Below are 18,594 nucleotides of genomic sequence, written 5' to 3' on the forward strand. Positions count from 1 at the left end.
GATATTGTGAAATATTTTGATGTATATATGTATAAGATGAAAAATGTAAGCCTCAATTTATTACATAAAACGCAATACTAAAAAAAATAATTTAAAAAAATAAAAAAAGAAAGTCTTTATCTCATAATTTTTAATTTCAATTTCTTAAATTGAATCTTGTACACATATTTTCGATTCGCGTTCCTTTAATAATATACTCGGTCTATGTATTTGTAATTCATCTATGCAGGGCGACATTGACATCGCCGGCAGCCGTGGACACCGTCGCCTCGGCAACTGCCGTCAATTCCGTAAACAAAGGCACGCATTGTCGCGCCCGAGGGTCGCGTGAAAAAAAGAATCTCCTCGACCGGGGGTCGCCCGCCCGATGTACGAAGATGTGAATGCGCCGCGACGGCTCGCACTTCTCTTCGCGTCCGCCCGACAAACTCTGCACCCACGTGCGAAGGCTCACCCTCGTCCCGGGACCGCGTCTTCTACGAGGACTCGAGGACCGCTGCCGCGACGATGTCGGGGAAGAAGGCGGCGGAGAAGGTCTCCGAGATTGACGCGCATATCGGCAAGCAGTACGACATCGTGCGACGTCTCGGCAAAGGGGTAATAACGTTGTCCTCTCCCTTTCACCTACGTACAGAACATTTTGCGGATGACACGAGCTTTATCACAAATTTATCTTTATTTAATTTATTATAGCGTGAAATAAAAAAATATACGTAGATTAATGTAAAATGTGTTCTCTTAAATTATTTACACGCGCCAAGATGATCGTTATACGCTGTATTCAATCGATTTTACAATTGATTAGAGAAGATTTTCTGGCTGAATCTTGGTAGCCTACTAATAACAATGTTTTGTGTGAATTTTATATAATTGCTCGCCGATTATTTGTTGGTCTTAAAAACACAGTTTTTTGTTAGGACAGCAAATTTACATACAAGTTGCACTGTATTTTATTTCAAGATTACGGCGTATTGCTCGTTAATATGTAAATTAGAGACGCACGTGGATATAAGCAAATTCGTTAAATTTTTAACTGTGACATACAGTTAAATTTGACGAAAAGCAAACCATATAATTCGATATCTATGTCTTTTGATATTTTGGAGTTTCCTATAGAAGCTGACGAATTTCTTTGTTATTTTATCAAAATTATTTTATAATTGCTTTGCAGTTCTTTCATGCGCAATCTCTTTTCGATTATATTTTGTACTTTTTTAAGTCTCTTTCAATTAAAATTATTTTTTAAATATTCTTATCGCTATTTCGATAACAAAAAAATACTAGAATATATTATAGTATGGAAATGGATAGTAGCTTTCGTTATATCAACGTTTTCCAACTTTTGAGCAGATATCAATAATCCCTTTCGTCAGAAAAAGTAAAGTTGAAGATAATCGATATCGTCGCCGTCGCAACGACGACAAACGGATTAATGGTACCACAAGGCAATTTTTGTATGGACATCTATTTACATAATTTGTATCTGATGACAAGTTGATAACAGGTCACATTCATACTGTGATAATGCAAATTGGAAATTTATGCAATATTCATGCATCGTGCTACCGTATTTCTTACTCATCCTTTACGGCACAATCGAGATAATTGCATATTTGTAAAAGATATATGAAAGAACAGAACGTGACCATGTAAAACAGTTGAGTCTGTAATTCATATTAACATTAATGTACAGAAGGCGTCATTAATGCCTTCCTAGCTGTGTTCTTAGGATTTATATAGTGCACGTTACATGTAATATGCTTCAGGTGGAAGACATTAATGACGCCTACTATACATTTACTTGAATGTTGTTAAAAAATATCTATTTAGTGATTATAGTTTTGATAGAAATATACGGACGGAGTTCTTAAATTTTTCCGTTTCCTTTGTAGATTTTTTATTATAATAATATTACTTTTGTTATGTATAATATTTTCTTTTTGTTCTATACAGGCTTACGGTATAGTATGGAAGGCGATCGAGAGGAAGAGGAAGGACACCGTCGCGGTGAAGAAGATCTTCGACGCCTTTAGAAATCAGACGGATGCGCAGCGCACATTCCGCGAGATCATGTTCTTACTGTCGTTCGCCAATCACGAGAACATTATAAAGCTGATCGGGCTGCATAAGGCGGACAACGATCGGGACATTTACCTCGTTTTCGAGTACATGGGTGAGTTTTACCCGGTCCGAAGAAGAAATTCGCACACAATACGCACACGAAGGTCACGCCATGTGCGCCGATTCTCAGACTTTTGGCCTGAAACACGTTTCGGCCCGTTTCCCCAGAAACCGATCTTCACAACGTCATCAAGCGGGGCAACATCCTCAAGGACATCCACAAGGTCTTCATTATGTACCAACTTTTTAAGGCGATCAAGTACATACACTCGGGCAACGTTATCCACAGAGACTTGAAGGTGATGCTAAGCCCCATGATCTGAAAGCGCTTAAAAAGTCTTGTAAATCTTTCATTACTTACAAAAAAGTTTTTAAAGAAAATTTTAGGTCGTAATTTTAATTTTAAATTTTTCCCAAGTCACACATAAATACGTAGAATACTTTTTTGTACATATTTTGGAGATGAGAAACAAATTTCTCAAGATCTTTTAGTTCTTACGACTTTTTTCATCATCAACTTTTCAGTTTGCTCCATTTGTTCATGATGGAGAAACACACTGTCCCATTATGTCGAGTTTGCGCTATTCTTTCATTGCAGCCGTCCAACGTACTTCTGAATGCGCAATGCCATTGCAAGATCGCGGACTTTGGTCTGGCACGCTCGGTCACGCAGATCGGCGAGGGTGACGGCGAGACGGGAAGTGATCCAACTCTGACGGACTACGTCGCCACTCGGTGGTATCGCGCACCAGAGATTCTCATAGCTTCAAAGAGGTATACGTTTATTTAGTTAAACTGGAACACACCGTTATGAAATGCCGTTATTTAAATTGGAACCGTAACAGAACTGAAATATCACTTCGGCCTGCTTCCGTCCGGAGCGTCACGAAGAGAGTTATTCGCGTTCATTGATTACGCGAACAAGAATAGTTCCAGTTAAGACTGAGGGAAATATTATGGTCATTAATTTATGTGGAAAATTATTTCCCTAAAATAATTGATCGTAATATTTAATATTATAAAATTAATATTATAAAATGTATTTGTAATAAATTATGGTAGAGATAGATTTAATATTATAAAAAATACCTATATTTGTCGTGTACTTTTGTATCCACAAACGCTTAGATTAATGTCTTTTGAATTAGAATTTCTTTTACGTGCTCTTTATTTATTAAGGTCTGGACCGTCGCAAGAATCAAATTCTATCATCTATAGCAATATAAATATTTTCAGGTACACAAAGGGAATAGACATGTGGTCCTTAGGCTGCATTCTCGGCGAAATGCTACTTGAGAAGCCACTCTTTCCCGGCTCATCGACAATAAACCAAGTCGAGAGAATAATGGCAACCTTGCCGCCACCGACGGACGAAGGTAATCCTATTTTTACGATTGTTTTGATAGTAAAGAGAAGAAAAGAGGAAAAGGAGAAAACTGACGTGACCGAGTCTTTCCCAATGATTTTTTTCAGATCTAATATCGGTCAGCGCCGGTTATGGAACCAATTTGTTGGAAAAAACGCCCAACAGACCCAGACGAACTTTGAAAGATTTGCTGCCAGAAGTGTCGCAGAAAGCCTTGGACCTTATCAGCAATTTGATAGTCTTCAACCCCACACAACGACTCACCGCAGTCGAAGCGCTGGAGCATCCGTACGTCGCCGAGTGAGTATATCATAATTTCGCAGGAGGTAGATAGATCTAGAAGCAAATTTATTTTGTAAAATTAAATTTCTATTCTTTAAAAAATTATCCGTGAATTTCCTTTAATTAAATAATTTTTTACACAATCAATATTTAGAATTTATCTGTACGCATTATTTGCACACAGTACAAAAAACATTTATTAATTTTTTTAAATTTTTTGCTGCAAAAATGTAAGGAACGTTATTCTGTTTCGTTTTCTATATTTTGCATCTATTGTCTTATTTATAATGCGAAAGCTAATAGTTCGTCTAGTTGATACAAGGTAATTTTTTTATTCTCACGCCATTACTTTTTATTAAAGACTTATATTTAAAATATTAACGAAGATTAAAATACGTATTAAATTTTCATTTCTCAACAGTTTTCACAGACGAGGAAACGAACCAGAGAGAGGTTCCAGCGTTGTACCATTATTGAGTGATGATGTACAGCTGTCAGTCGATGAATATAGAAATAAGCTCTACGCGATGATGGACGAAAAGCATCGGAAACATAAAAATATGTGAGCATATATATTTATTCACGCAGCCAGCAATTATGCAATGGAGATTGTGTTGCATTATTAAAATATAACATAATGAGTCTTATCTATTGTAAAGAATAATTTTAACAAAATTAGATATCTATATAATTTTATATACTAACAGTTTTCCTTTTTTTTCTCGCACCAACACATTTTTACAGGTCAAAATCCAGACTGCGGCGATTGTCTGAAAGTATTAGGAAGGAAACCAGTAAGAATAACCTGGTAATTGGCCAAGGTGACACAATTGTCGGTGAGAGGAATGTATTATACAAGATTCTTTTATCTCCCGCGATTTTATTCTATTAATTTTCAGTTTATTTTCATGTAAACTATATTTTATTTTCAGCGTGCTCGTCATTGCCAAATAAGAAGACAATCAGGCCGTCTCAAGATGACAATACCGCGCGCGGCGTTACAAGAACGCAGACGGTGAACAATTCTGTGGAGACACAAAACACCTTTACAAATACCCGGCATAACGGTAAGAACAATTAATAATGATATTCTCTCAATCAATTTGAAATTTTGCTGGTAAACACGAAGATTAATTAATTAGTGTGCCAATAAAATCAGAAGTTAAACTCATCGAGAAGATTCTCGGTTTAATATATGTCTCCAACAAAATTCAATCACTTGCATTTGCGATTAACAGTTAGGAACGTGGCAACACAGTACGCTTGCAACTTGACGAACGGAAACATACCTCCGGCAGCGGCCAAAAGTTGCTTCTACTTTAATCAGCAACAGCAGCAGCAACATTCGCAACTGTCAAAGTCCCAGCGTTCTATTCAATCGGATCAGGTGGCCATGGTGAGCGTAACATAATATTCTCATTTATTTCACACTTCCCATGTTTGCTCTGTCGTCCCCCGTCTCAAGAGTCGCCTTACGCAGGAGGGTAAACGGTAAATTTTGTTATTACAGGCTGCATGTCGTGTGGGATTTGCGTTTAGTAGGTACTGTAACCACTCTTTTTCTATGTCACCTAGCAGATGCATTCAACTTTACTTTTGCACTTCACGTTCGACACACCCGTTTGGGAGCAAACTACTTTTTATAGCCCCGCCGTAATGGCAAGTGCCGTGTAATTAGCAAAGTTTAGGTAATTTATTATCTCGGTAATAAATTAAATTTTAAATAAAGTAATAAAAGTAACAATTAATTTCAACCGTATCGAATAATTTTATTGTATGAGATAAAAATGCTGGAATGTTTCTCAATGGCACGTCATTACCGCGGGGTTAAACGCGCCGGTAGACCCTCTTCAGTCTTCATCATGTATGTAAAGAACTACTTCTCCGCATTCTTGACGAACCTGCTGATCATCAAGCCATGCATCAAGGTCGCAGTCGACGCAATCGGTTTACGCCGATACGTACGTTCACGGAATTCCTTCAATTTCAGTCCGGCGTCGGAGGCAGATCGAACCAATTAGCAACAACGGCACAACGCGCCAAGCCACGAAGAGCCTATAGGCAACAGACCGTCACCCAGGCGTGGAGGCCCTTCGCCCCGGCGTCCGCTAATTGCCGCGGCGACGATTATCGGCCTAAAACAATGCCGGCGAAGCTAATCAGGATCAGCGACAGTCCTAACAACATCAGACAGCCCAACAATGTCGCAAGGACCATCGTCAGAACCCGGGACGTCAGGACTACAGAAGGTGGAATCAGTAGTCCGGAATCGCCGCACATCGACTATCATCCGCAGGCCGTCCGCAACTATCTGAATCAGACGGTGCCGTTGCTGGCGCAGCAGCATCTACAAGCGCGAAATCGCACATTTGGCCGCGGTAGGGACAACCCCGTCGACAAATCGTTCGCTCTTGCGGAGACCGCGACGACCAACAATCGGGTCAAAAGTGCGGTGCGCGATCAAGGTAGCAGATTATACGCGAGGCACAACTTCAACGTCGGCCACGTCGGTCAGAGGAGATCGTCGACGACGTGCGACAAGTCGAGGTTCCTAAACAGTCACAGTCAGAGTCACGGCGTGATAGCGGAGTCGGTTTACAAGGATCTCTGTAACGGGACTATAGGGTGGTGAGTGTACGGTAGGTTCGCGGGGGATGAAGAATAGCGATCAAACGGAACGGTCGCGCGACGATCGCTTTTTAATGAAATGCGCAAACCGATCGTGCACGTGAGTTTTCTTTTCGGCGAGAATTTTTTTTCGCGGAAGGGACGACGCGACGAGTTTGCGGACGAAATTCGGAAAAAATCTGCGGACACTAACATGCGACATTTTCAAAGAATATCACACTTCTGTATTTCTTCTAAATTTTGTGATTATATATAATTTTATAATCATATATAATTCACACATGCGATTGATAATACTTTTTATATATTCCTCTTCTACTTTGTAGTAATGCAATCAATATTTTTTAGTAATTATATATATATATATAATTTACATTTGATCGACAATTTTTTTTATATGTATTCATCTTGTAGCTTGCTGTAATGCAAACGATAATTTCACCAAAAAATTGAAAGAAAATTTTCGCTAATGATTCCATGAAAAGAAACCATGATAAGAAATAAGCGGTCATCGTAGATTATCCCAAAGTTTGCTCTTTTTTTCCTCGTGCAGGAAGCAAGCTGCCTCACGTGAACGATACAAGGTTCCTGAGTAAATAAATAAATTTTACACAAAGTAAATGCATAATTAACGCTATCAATATGCTTTCGGTATTTCGAGTTCCCACGGGTATATCGGGAATGCCAATCAAAAGCGATCTCATAAACATCAAAGTTTGTAGGCTAGTATTATTTCTAAGATCACTATATGACTACCTCGTATTGATTACTTTTTATACCATATAAAATATCAAAAAGGCAAGTAGAAGATGAGCGTGATGTCTGTCCTTTTCTATAACGAAAATGCAATAAGCGAAATCATATAAAAGATCGAAAATTTTTTTGATGGATAGAGAAATAAAGATCAACTTCGACAAACAGCAAAAATGAAATTAGAGCGGGAATTGCGCGGAGACTGCAGAGACTATCATCCCGTGGGAAATGCGAAGAACAACGTAGGAACTTAGAACGTAAGCGATACGATTCATGTGGGGCCATACAGCGGAGCATACATATTTTTCTATGATATTTTATTTATATGGACTATATAAACACGTACGCGACACACGCATACACGCATACACGCACGCACACTCTAGCAAGTATCTCGTCATCGATTACAAGTGTACAAATCTCATTGTATCATATACATTGTGTCGTAATGTCTTTGTGCAGCGATAATCGACAGCGCTCGGACTCGTTGCGTACTAATACGTATTGTGAGAATAAAGTTTTAATAAAAAAAGAAAGAAAGAATTTATTAAGTAGGAAGCAAGTGATAACTAATACTTATCCCTGGAAGTAAGAGTGGGGCAATTAACGTTGTGAGTTAACGTAGCCCATCCGTGGTGCATAATGTGCTCGCGGGTTCTGGCTGGCTGGTCTCCGATTCATTCATGTCTTTTATCCGCTGCTGATTCCTCTTATCATTATTCTTCGGTGGATCAATCTGCGCGCTCAGAATGTCGCTCAGAATGTAGATTTTTTTCAATTCGACCTCTTCATGCGTCTGATGCGGACTATCAATGCTGTTCCTAACAGCTGACGCGAACAATTTTTGTCGCTGTAGAACAGTCTGCCTGCGCATTGTAGACAGCGTTTGCCTTCGCAAATATATCGGGTTGTGCTGCATGTTATCGTCTGCGGTCGTTATTGCATTCTGCAACATAATATCAAAGAAGCGATCAATTTTTATATGGAACTATTTCTGAAAGTGTAACATATATAGAGATGCGTGCACGCATCTCTTACCGTATTCATTCAGGTAGATAAAGATTTTGCTCTTCGAGGGATTATTATTTCAATCCCTTATACTGCCCTATAGTAAAAGTTGAATATATTCATTAAAAAGTGTATGTATAATTGACTTACCCTTCGGGAGGAATCGTGCTGCGACAGATTACTAGAGATGCAATGTAGAATCCTCGCGAGATTTTCGCGAAAACCTCGCGTCATCCAGCAGTAGACCACAGGGTTCAGGGCGCTGTTTGCATGCCCGAGAAACAGGAAGTATTTCAGCGCGTTGCCAGTCGATATCGTTAGATCTGCAAGCAAAGCACATAAGAAGTTGACTAAAATTAATTATTATTAATTAATTAACATCTATTGCGTCTTATTAAAAATAGAAAAAATTGCGTATTGTTAGACTGTCATTACAAAATTCACTTGGCTTATCATAATCAAGGTAGTCAGGAAGGAGAAGTATATCAAGTATTCGTAGTTGATATAAATAGTTAGGCTAAAAAATATTATTTTGAAAAATATAGATTTTTGCAAGGTCGCACTTACTGATAGCGTCGAGATCGATCAAATATCTGACAATATTATAGGGCAGCCAGCATACAGCGAAGAGTATGGCAAGAAATAGTAACATCAAGGCAACTCGTTTTCTGTCATGTCTTAATCTGAAGCCCTACGAACGGAAGATATCAGCATGTTTATTGAATTTGAATTAAAATTGATTGTACATGTCCAGGCATTCCTGCCGGTCAAGTATACACCTAATGAATACGGCGGGGTTTAGTACAAATTATAGATTCCAAACTATACGGAACACGAAACCGTCTTTACTTTCGCCTTTTATTAATACATCAATTAATAAAGAAATAAGAAAAGAAATAAAAGAATTTTGAATCAAGCATGATTTCTATGGAAAAAAATTTTTTTTAAATTGCTAATTTAATTACAAAATTAAAAAAAATCTTTTATATTAAAACTGACCTGTTGTGAGCTGGCACTTTCCCTGTTAACACAGTCGAAGGGTGGCCTTCTAGACCAAAGAGTGAAGCCAATCATCGAGTAAGCCAGTGATACAACGAGACCTAAATACATCATTATAAATTTTTTCTCATTAGAAAACGTGTAAGGGAAAGGAAAACGTAAACAAAGATAGATAATTCTGTAAGACACGTGTTCCAGTCATATACGCCTTTACAGAAATTTAATATTGTAAGTGATTATTTGGCTAGTGATTATAATTACTTATTTCGAGTATTAAAAGTACTGTTTTTAATGATTTTAATACTCAAAATAAGTAATTAATTACTAGCCAAATAATCACTTTTACAGTATTAAATTTCTATAAGGGCGATGAAAGTTCTTATAATATAGGAATAAAATAAAATATATTCATTTATAAATCTACATGGAATAGTGGTGGAGAACAGGAAGTGCACGTTCCCGAAGACGTCTCGTCGGATTCCTAGCGACGTGAAATCCTCCGTGCACATATAGAAGTCCGGCGGTAGTATCGGCGAGATGGTGTTGCGCGAGAAATTCTCACTTGCCATCAAGTCCAGAGTCTTGTTGATGACTTCTGCCATCGGGTTCTGGAATCTCATCTGCGGGAAAGGGATAAAACTCGTAATAGCGTAATATGATCATTTTTATCAATTAGTTTCCACAATTTGTCAATCAATCAACACGATAACTTGACACTCCAGTACCAATTTAGACTTACCGCTCCGAAGATTATAATAAAGAAAACCGTGGACACCAGCCAAATAGTTACGATAACGAGAATGATGTTCCTATGACTACATATACAGCGGAGTATCATGGGATTCCTTATGGCCAGGTATCTATCGATGCTCATAGCCATAATAGTGTATACCGAGGCGGTAACGCTTACACCTGTTGCAAACACGAGTGATTATGCAGTTAGGAAATTTATATATGTGACGTAAAAAATATACATATACATGTAAGTGGTAAAGTACAAAAAAAAAATACTACAAAAAGTGATTAGAAAATCAGCAATATCTTTACAATATTATTTACACACAAAAATAATATAAAATACACACAAATAATGATATTTATGTGATCATCTTTTAAGGACTTCTCGACTGTAAAAATAATATGCCTACTTTGCAGATAAGAAGTCAGTTTGCATAGGAATTCACTATGATTCCATGACATCGATATTTCTTGGCTAATCGTCATCGGCATGCATATTGTAGCAACCAACAAATCAGCCACGGACAGATTGATCACAAAATAATTTGTAACGCTGTAAAAAAATTATATCTTTATTTTGACACATAGGTTTTTCTCTCTCTCTCTCTCTCTCTCTCTCTCTCTCTCTCCAATGATTTATTTATATATTTATAAATTTAAATACGTTAATAATAGATTTAGATTTTATCTTCTATTAAAATAACATCACATTAAATAAAATAATTATCCGTTGCTAAATTTAAGAAATAAATTGAGCAGTGCAAAAAATTCCTGTTTTTCTTGATACAATTGATAAAATTGCAAAGTTTCTAAATATGTTCTTACTTCCAAAAGTTTATTAAATTATTCTTTTTATAACCAAGCCAAATCACAATTTGTTAAAAGTGTTTTTACTAAAAAAAAAAGTTTTAGTAAATGGCGTTCGAATCTCCAAAACGACATTTGCATTGGGTTCAGTAGAAACATTAATCAAGATAGGTAGCTTAATCTCGACTTCGAAGAAGATGCAGATTATTATTGCTCTAATGAAAAATATATATTCTGGTGCAGTGCTTAACTGCTCAGGTATTTCACGAGGCTGCATATATCCGCGGGTTGCTTATTTCCGGATTATATACGCGGCGTAGCACCGTATCATACAAATAAACCGTCCGCGATGCATTCATAATGGACGAACGTATGTAGCAGCTGCCAGTAGTAGCGCTCCGATTATTTTGCAACCAAAAATTCACGCGAAGTACCGATGGAAATTACGTATTCAGTAAGATTACAATGAGCGACCGAGGAAACTATCTCGTGCCGTTTGTTCTCCAATTTCGTTGTCTAATTAAGTCTAATACATTCAGCTACCGATACTGTAATTGCTTATTTCGAGGATATCGATGCAAACCTTGTCTCCGACTTGATAAAAAAAATAAAAATTTATGATATAGTTCGTTGGCACTTGTTTGCACCGTCCTTTGTATTTGAAAAGATTTGAAAAACTGCAGCAATCCGAAAATTCGTCAAAAATCCAACATAGCACAATACTCAATAAATTAAGGTATAAAATTCAAAAAGAGGGAGCTATAGTTTTGAGCCCCCTTCTTCGCCTTTTTATTAAGAACATCAGACACTCTCTCACAATTAGTACACTCTGAACTTAATGAAGAACTCCGCACATATGTGTGGCAATTACATACCTCTTTAAATGATATTTGCACACCACTACGATCACAAAAATGTTAGCTATCACACCGACGAGCACCGTTGGTGCATAGAGAATAATCAATAGGTAGTCCTTGTCGCTTCCATGAAAGTAATCGTAAAAATCCCACAGTATCTTGACCACGGTCTCGATTTTCAACGACGTGGTCTCGTTTGCCATCACTGTTGATCTTCGTGCGATCTTATTAGACGACGGGATCGACGATTCCGAATCAACCAAAGCCAAGGGGTCTCGTACGGAAATATTAAAATAGAAAAGTAACGGCGAGATAGTTAATTCTCAAATAATTATAAGAAAACGTTACACAAGAAAAGTCGGGATTTTGCGACGCGGGCCTCGATCCGAATAACAGAAATCCGCTTCGATGACTTTTTTCCCGAGGAACAAGTTTTCGCGACTGTACCGCGACTCGTCATAGCTGTAGCAACGTGCGCGCCGGGAGTCTTTCGGCAATTACGCACAACGCACAATGTGGGTCCACTCCTCCGCACAGTTTCGACACTTTACATTCGCGGAAAATATCTTTTATTGGCGTCGAGCTTAACGCGAGGATAGATCTCGCGGTGGTAGCACTTGGAGTAGTCGGGGTCGCGGCACCAGTTCGAATCGCGGTCGGAGCAGACGCACGGACGAGACTATTTAGCGGCAGCTTTATTTCCCTTCGGCGTTTGCGTAGAAATTCCGGCGGCGACTATAGCCGACGGTGTGTTCGTATGTACAATTATACTTGAGGTATCCTCTTGATGTTCGGTTTTATCGACGTCTCCATCTCCTGCATTTGTTAACAAAAAAATATTATAAAAACAGCGAATTTGAATAAAAGTTTAAGAAGTTTAACACAGTTGATATTTTGATATACATGATTATGACTGTTGTTTATTATAAATAAGTTGGCAGTTTTAAATTATTATTCTAAATGTTTTAGTATTTCTGGTTAATAGGTAACAAACCATAATAATATTGTTTATATAGAATTTTACTTGAAATAATGTTCTGTGTTCTAAAATTATAACTTTAAAATTTTTCTAATTTACAAGTTTCCTTTTTCCTACGAAATTAATTTTTTTATGAAATAGCGTGCGCTGTATAATATAGGAGACATTATTTTTCTTTCTCTGTTATTTTTCTACACATATGTTATATATATATATATCAAAGAATCTGCTTTTTTAATAGCTTCTATCAAGAGGGATCGTATGTCAAGGCGATCGATTTTGATGATAAATCTCGAAATAGATTCTTTACCTTGATATAAATCTTTAACAGATGCGCTCAGCGCGATTGACCCGTACCATTATAGAATGATTCATAAACAACCTAGTACAATGCCGTTGAATATCATTGAGATTAAAATCTCGAACACGCGCGCGTGTAGAGCTAATATGTTACACGAGCGACAAACTTTACTTACGCCACAATATTCGACAAAAAAGCGTTCATAAAATTGTAAAGAAACACCCTGAATACAAATGCAAAGAGCTCGTGATCGTTTTTCGACCAACGGTAGATATGCGCATAGGTAATTCTTCCACTGCTTCCAAGACATTTACGCAAAATTGTATGTTTTTTAAAATTTGCTTGAAATAATACCTTTCGTTATTGGTTTAATCGCAGTTTAATGACCGAGAGAGTATATGTATCAAGAAATCAATTCATTTCTTACCTATGTGTTAATTACAAAAATATATGTCGAGTATTTCCAGTATTTATTTAAACTTTTACTCATTGCCGGCTGTAATATAATATAAGTTTTTTGCATAACGTTGAACATAATTTAGGGTAAATTTGAATAAATTAACGAGCAATCCGCGTAATTTACTTATTCGAAGTAAGTATTGCTTTCTCGCAATATTTTAATTCTGAAAGAATGTAGAAAGGCAAAACGCAGATCTAAGATCTTGCTTAGAAAGTATTTGGAGAAGGAAAACGAAGGAAAACAGAACAATGCATAAAAATGTCGCAACTTTCTCTATTCTACAGATAATGATTACTTTATTGCATATAAGTATAGTAAATATAACGTTTATGCTCGCGTTATATTTTACATGAAAGGAAATTATATCTTTCCTTTACAAATTGCTCAGTTTTGTGCGTTTGAGTTTTTGTGCAAATAAAGTGATAACGTATTTTCTTATCACTGAGCAAAAGTAGATCACAAAAAGTTGAAAGAAACGCTTTGTAATTCAAATTATACCGTCAATTTGAATAAAAAAGCTTTATTTGAAGCTCATACCTATATACTAATGGTTTTAAAGATAATTTGTTAAAAATATGATTTAAAGATTCAAAGTTTATACTTTTAGCTCGTTTATACTTTAGCATATAATCAGTTTTCTTTCTATTATTGTAATATTGTGAATAGTAATGTATTTGCGTGATATATATTTTGAAGCTATTTCTCAATTATGTCGTCTAAACTGCTTGGATATGTAACTTTTAGCTCGATTCCCAATGGGTCGATTATTTTTCTCTTACCTACTATTTTCCTCTTGCTGCTCGCATTCTAACGCCAACGGATACACGTTATATTAATAACAATTGCCCTCTCTAATTTTGATGAGCTTTGAATATATGTTATAATATTAAAATAAGAGACATTTTTTGTAACTTTGCTCAATTTTACTTTAGCAGGCTGAAACGCTCCCTAAAATTAAAAAAAAATATATTTGTTTTTCTGAATGAGTCGAAACGTAAAAGATATGAAAAAGTATTTTGAACGATAGTTTTATGGTCTTTAATGTACTTCCCTTATAGAAATTTAATACTGTAAGTGATTTTTTGGCTAGTGATTAATCATTTAAAAGCATTATTAAAAGCACTATTAACAGTGCTTTTAATAGTGTTTTTAAGTGATTATAATTACTAGCCAAAAAATCACTTACAGTATTAAATTTCTATAAGGGTTAAACAATAATTGTACACTAAAAGAAATAATACCGGCATTTTTTCAACATCCGTCATCCTTCCTCGTTGGTTGTACCGCCGTGTTTGATCTGTAAAAACCCGCTGCTTGTATTACCGTAGCGACAATGTACTCTCTTAGCGCAAAATGACAGGTCGAATTTTATGGGTAGGTATACAAACAAATATCTTGTTTCTTCCCAAGCAGTTGTCTGCGTATATAGTATCATTAAAAATATTAAAAATTAATCAAAATACGATAGAATTATTTCCTCATTGTATCCCTTTACCTTTTGCAGGTCTTCGTTGCTTTTTTCGTCTCGACTTTACAGCCGATCCGTAAAGCCGCGAGGAAAGATAAAGATGGAATTGGCGGGATAATGAACCGATCGATTGAACACGCGGATGCAGCGCATCGAGGATATCTCTGCCATTAGACGTTCGCGGTATGAAGAATTACCAGATATGTAGTTATACCAGAGGCTATCTGTGAAAATGACGAATGAAAATTATGGAGATATGAAAAATCTTCGAAACGATTTTGTGCAGTGACAGTTTAAAATAAACGTTCGCAGCACAAACTGCAATATTCCCGGACGATTTTTTATCTTTAGTGTACTGTGTAAAATTGTTTTTAATACACATTTTATATTTTATTTTTTATATTTTATATTTTATATTTTAGTATTTTATAAAGATTAATTTATGGCACTATTTTCTTCGCGAGACTCACCGAAAGAAGCAATGGAAGATCGATGCGTATAATTCCGAAAGAGGCAAAGAAATGTACTTGCCGTAGTTGGAAGTAGGTCACAGCTTCTACACTACAATCCTGCAATTATTTAACAATTATCTATGTTAAATAACATTTAATAAAAAAGGCTAGCTGTTTAGAATAAAACTGAGGAGTAAAAAATTTCTTGTTTGCTTTTTATTAGATATTACTATTTTATTACTTCTTACTTTAATAATTTTATAAAAAACTGGAGTTAGAGTAAAACTAAATTAGTAGAATTTTTACCTGCGTAAAATTTCTCTTAGAGAGAATGGCCGATGACGGCGTAAAAGCGATCTTGCCAACGCGATTAGCCTTTGGAAAAAAGAGAAGAAAGAAATAAACTCGTCGATCGTGTCGAAAGACCCTCCTTGCTCGAAACTATATCAACTTACTTCGGTCGCAGTTACGTGACAGATAATGGTAATGATCAACAGATTCGTCACGCAAGCAGACACCAGTAAAATTTCCCTCACCATCAGCAGGGGTTGCGCGTCCGCGATGTTATCATTGATCGTATAGATGCGTGTAAGTGTATTGAAGGACATACTGGAGATCCACAACAGGAGCTGCAACGAGTACACGGAGTTTATCATCTCGGTCGCGTTGGTGAGACACGAATGCAACCACCACACTTCTTGCAAACGGAACTGCTTGCCCGATCGATCCACTACCATGATTTTGCCATCTGTTTAAACAATGCAATATTGTGTATGATCATTCTTGAGACGACTGGAGACAATTTATATTATTTGCTTGCACATAAAAAGAGCTATTAATTATGTGCATTAAGTCTTACTTATATAAAACTTATTTAAGATTTAGACTGTATTGCGGTTGTATCGCAACTACATATTATAGATTTAATATAAAAGATAAGTTTAATAAATATATGGAGCGATTTTTTTTTATATCTCGAATGTCTCTTAAGGATAAGATCTCTCCAATTTTACTGGACGTTAATCAAAACTTCCGTCATTTTATCAAAAGATCTAATTACTCTCATTTAAAAAGTGAGCGATAAGTCAATGTCGTTATTTATTTTCCCTGGCTTCGATTCTCAGGGCTATTCCTGCCTTCATCAGTCAAACCGCGTGGGAAAGCAGGCGTGTCAGTAAACGCAGACAGTAAACTATTGATGATAACAGGTAGAGTATTTTCACAAAATAAAAAAATAAAGAAAAAAAACTAGCAAGAATAAGATAATTAGAGGGTTTGGCGTTATAGAAGATTACAATCTAAAGATTAGAGGCTAAAGATTTTTAAGAGTATACAGAATAGAGATGCTGCAGATTAGCGATATAAGTGAATTATCAAATTATTAATGCATCAATAAACGCGAGAGACATACCATTTTTCGCAATAAATCTACCTTCGGGCATCAGCAATAATTCACAAAGACAACGGAATCTCTCGTACAGGAGGGATGACAGGCTGGCGAACGTCATCAGCTGCATCGATAGCGTCGCATTAACAACGGCGTAAGTTATACCGTTGAACAAGGAGTCTTTGGGCTCGACGCTACGAACGACAAAATTGCGAATGACAGTGCAGTTGTAATACGATGGAAGGGATCAAGATGGATTTATATTTGCGAGATAGTGATGTCGTATTGTCGACATGGTTCCGATATCTTAACTTTCTTATTTGTTATTATTATAGTTTTATATTTCGTAAATTCGATGTAATGGAACTTTTTTCACATTGTCATGTCACATATCATATCATTCGCTTGTGCCACATTATATTGTAAAGAAATATTAAAATTAATATTATAACATCCCGTAAATTTTTTCTATAATTGTACCGTTATATTATTATTCTCTTTTAAAATATCCGCTCATATATAAAAATTATTAGTACTCACCGGAACGTTACATATCCGACTATCGCCCAAAACAACAAAATAGTGAAGGCCAATGCCCAACAACAATATCGTATTCTGTGAGGGTGTCTAGACTCCTTATATTTTGTCGCCCGGTCGAAGACGCGTAACTGTGAGAGTGCGGCTCGTATCTTCCAGTTATACCAGAATGTCATCGCGATGTCAGTTAAGACGCAGGCATATGAGAGACCTGTTCTCACCACGGTGAGCGTCAGCAACCTCGGTCCGATTACGTCGTCCCAGCGGAGCATGTAAAAATTCGCGACGCAGAGACTGGCATACAGGAATGCAAACAGGGCCGAATAAACAGCGCCGTACTTCATTATCACGATATCGTCTTCCTTGACGAGGAAAAGTCCACATCCGAACAGTCTCGCGGTATGGAAAAGAGGTCGTATGTCACTCAGAGACCCCATTTCCTACTATCGATCCTGAGGCGTTCGAAAATGAAAAAAAAAATAGAGAACACTCTTCTATATTGCAAAGTCCACGTCGCGATCTCCGTTGATATTCTTAATTTAAACAGTTACACCTTATAGCACAGTTATCTATTCTTCTTATTCTCCGCTTTTCTTACTTTAATGAGTCTCTTGAGAGCTACGTGAAGCGTAAAGCTGCGGTGCCAGGACAAATTACAACATCATTTCTTATCGTCGATCCTAACACTCGAAAATAAAAAAAACAATAGAAAACGCTCTTCTCTTTGTTCTCCAGAGATACTGAAAGTTCACGTGATCTTCTGGTATTCTTAATTTAAACAATTACATTCTTCTTATTCTCCGGTTTTTTTTTCCTTTAATGAGTCTCTTGAGAGCTACGTGAAACGCATAGCTGCAGTGCCGAGCCAGACAAATCACAACATAATTTCCTATCATCGATGCTCGATGCTTGACGCTCGACAAAAAAAATAGAGTTTTTCTTTGCGACGAGCATATGTTACTGTTACAAGATCCACTTCGCGATCTTCGCTTATCTTAAATGTTTCTTAGTTATCTATTCTTTTTATTCTCTGATGTTCTTTCTTTTAACTTGACACTTGACAGCCACATAGAAAGAAGCACAAAACGGCAATACCGAGTCAGACACGTCACATTGGTGTATTTCATACTATGCAAGTACATACATTTACTACATGCAAGTATATCTATTACATCACTGTATAGTAGAAAATGAGATAGCGATAAGAAGATACAAGATAGAGTAGAAATATGAGTTACGGCACTTAAGGCTGACATTAGGCTCCTTTAGAATGCCAGAAAAATTTCAATTTGACAGTTTGCGTTTATCAGGCCACGTGCGAGATGCAAGACAAACATAATATGCAGCTCATAAAACTTTACAGATTAAAAACATAACGAGCATCCATATACATGTACATATTTTCTTATGGATATGCGAAATAACGCAGACAAATAGAATGTCTCACCGGA

General features: G+C 36.7%; 3 protein-coding genes across 6 annotated transcripts in view; 1 reads left to right on the forward strand and 2 right to left on the reverse strand.

Moving 5' to 3' along the window:
* The first annotated feature begins 341 nt into the window (after nucleotides 1-341).
* Nucleotides 342-7,701, forward strand: LOC139813949 (extracellular signal-regulated kinase 2). 3 transcript variants are annotated; one of them, XM_071779869.1, is made up of 12 exons: nucleotides 342-597; nucleotides 1,954-2,173; nucleotides 2,290-2,420; nucleotides 2,720-2,895; nucleotides 3,358-3,497; nucleotides 3,595-3,787; nucleotides 4,191-4,331; nucleotides 4,514-4,605; nucleotides 4,702-4,836; nucleotides 5,008-5,165; nucleotides 5,280-5,311; nucleotides 5,760-5,934. In XM_071779869.1, exons 1-12 carry the CDS (start codon nucleotides 508-510, stop codon nucleotides 5,788-5,790), a joined length of 1,539 nt encoding a protein of 512 aa, XP_071635970.1. In that variant the 5' UTR covers nucleotides 342-507; the 3' UTR covers nucleotides 5,791-5,934. The 3 variants fall into 3 exon arrangements, with proteins under 3 accessions (XP_071635970.1, XP_071635953.1, XP_071635961.1); XM_071779852.1 differs by lacking the exon at nucleotides 5,280-5,311 and having other exon boundaries at nucleotides 5,760-7,701; XM_071779860.1 differs by lacking the exons at nucleotides 342-597; nucleotides 5,280-5,311 and having other exon boundaries at nucleotides 2,032-2,173; nucleotides 2,252-2,420; nucleotides 5,760-7,701.
* LOC139813982 (gustatory receptor 10) lies at nucleotides 7,649-14,938 on the reverse strand. 2 transcript variants are annotated; one of them, XM_071779915.1, is made up of 11 exons: nucleotides 14,795-14,938; nucleotides 14,541-14,596; nucleotides 14,079-14,247; nucleotides 11,578-12,375; nucleotides 10,306-10,448; nucleotides 9,897-10,069; nucleotides 9,582-9,777; nucleotides 9,158-9,258; nucleotides 8,726-8,849; nucleotides 8,309-8,481; nucleotides 7,649-8,096 (listed from the first exon to the last, which is right to left on the reverse strand). In XM_071779915.1, the coding sequence occupies exons 4-11, from the start codon at nucleotides 11,760-11,762 to the stop codon at nucleotides 7,767-7,769; spliced, it is 1,425 nt and encodes a 474-aa protein (XP_071636016.1). In that variant the 5' UTR covers nucleotides 11,763-12,375; nucleotides 14,079-14,247; nucleotides 14,541-14,596; nucleotides 14,795-14,938; the 3' UTR covers nucleotides 7,649-7,766. The 2 variants fall into 2 exon arrangements, with proteins under 2 accessions (XP_071636016.1, XP_071636006.1); XM_071779905.1 differs by having other exon boundaries at nucleotides 14,541-14,716.
* Nucleotides 14,939-15,525: 587 nt separating this feature from the next.
* LOC139814054 (uncharacterized) overlaps nucleotides 15,526-18,594 on the reverse strand; it is a 68,418-nt gene continuing 65,349 nt past the window's right edge. The window contains exons 5-8 of the mRNA XM_071780019.1: nucleotides 17,147-17,595; nucleotides 16,652-16,800; nucleotides 15,675-15,848; nucleotides 15,526-15,594 (exon numbers count right to left, since the gene is read on the reverse strand). Of these exons, the coding sequence (XP_071636120.1) occupies nucleotides 15,787-15,848; nucleotides 16,652-16,800; nucleotides 17,147-17,580 (645 nt within the window). The 5' untranslated portion in view covers nucleotides 17,581-17,595 and the 3' untranslated portion in view covers nucleotides 15,526-15,594; nucleotides 15,675-15,786. The remainder of the gene's footprint in view (nucleotides 15,595-15,674; nucleotides 15,849-16,651; nucleotides 16,801-17,146; nucleotides 17,596-18,594) is intronic.

This window comes from Temnothorax longispinosus, chromosome 1 (genome assembly GCF_030848805.1).
Source record: "Temnothorax longispinosus isolate EJ_2023e chromosome 1, Tlon_JGU_v1, whole genome shotgun sequence".
NCBI classification, from domain to species: domain Eukaryota; kingdom Metazoa; phylum Arthropoda; class Insecta; order Hymenoptera; family Formicidae; genus Temnothorax; species Temnothorax longispinosus.

What these genes read in the sequence shown, in the direction of transcription:
- LOC139813949 (XM_071779852.1), top strand. Translation starts at nt 508, where the DNA reads ATGTCGGGGAAGAAGGCGGCGGAGAAGGTCTCCGAGATTGACGCGCAT. An exon ending in GAGCATCCGTACGTCGCCGA is followed by an intron (nt 3,788 to 4,190) that starts GTGAGTATATCA and finishes ATTTCTCAACAG; the next exon opens with TTTTCACAGACGAGGAAACG. An exon ending in CCAAGGTGACACAATTGTCG is followed by an intron (nt 4,606 to 4,701) that starts GTGAGAGGAATG and finishes TTTTATTTTCAG; the next exon opens with CGTGCTCGTCATTGCCAAAT.
- LOC139813982 (XM_071779915.1), bottom strand. Translation starts at nt 11,762, where the DNA reads ATGGCAAACGAGACCACGTCGTTGAAAATCGAGACCGTGGTCAAGATA. An exon ending in TGCAAATATCATTTAAAGAG is followed by an intron (nt 10,449 to 11,577) that starts GTATGTAATTGC and finishes ATTTTTTTACAG; the next exon opens with CGTTACAAATTATTTTGTGA. An exon ending in TTATTATAATCTTCGGAGCG is followed by an intron (nt 9,778 to 9,896) that starts GTAAGTCTAAAT and finishes CCTTTCCCGCAG; the next exon opens with ATGAGATTCCAGAACCCGAT.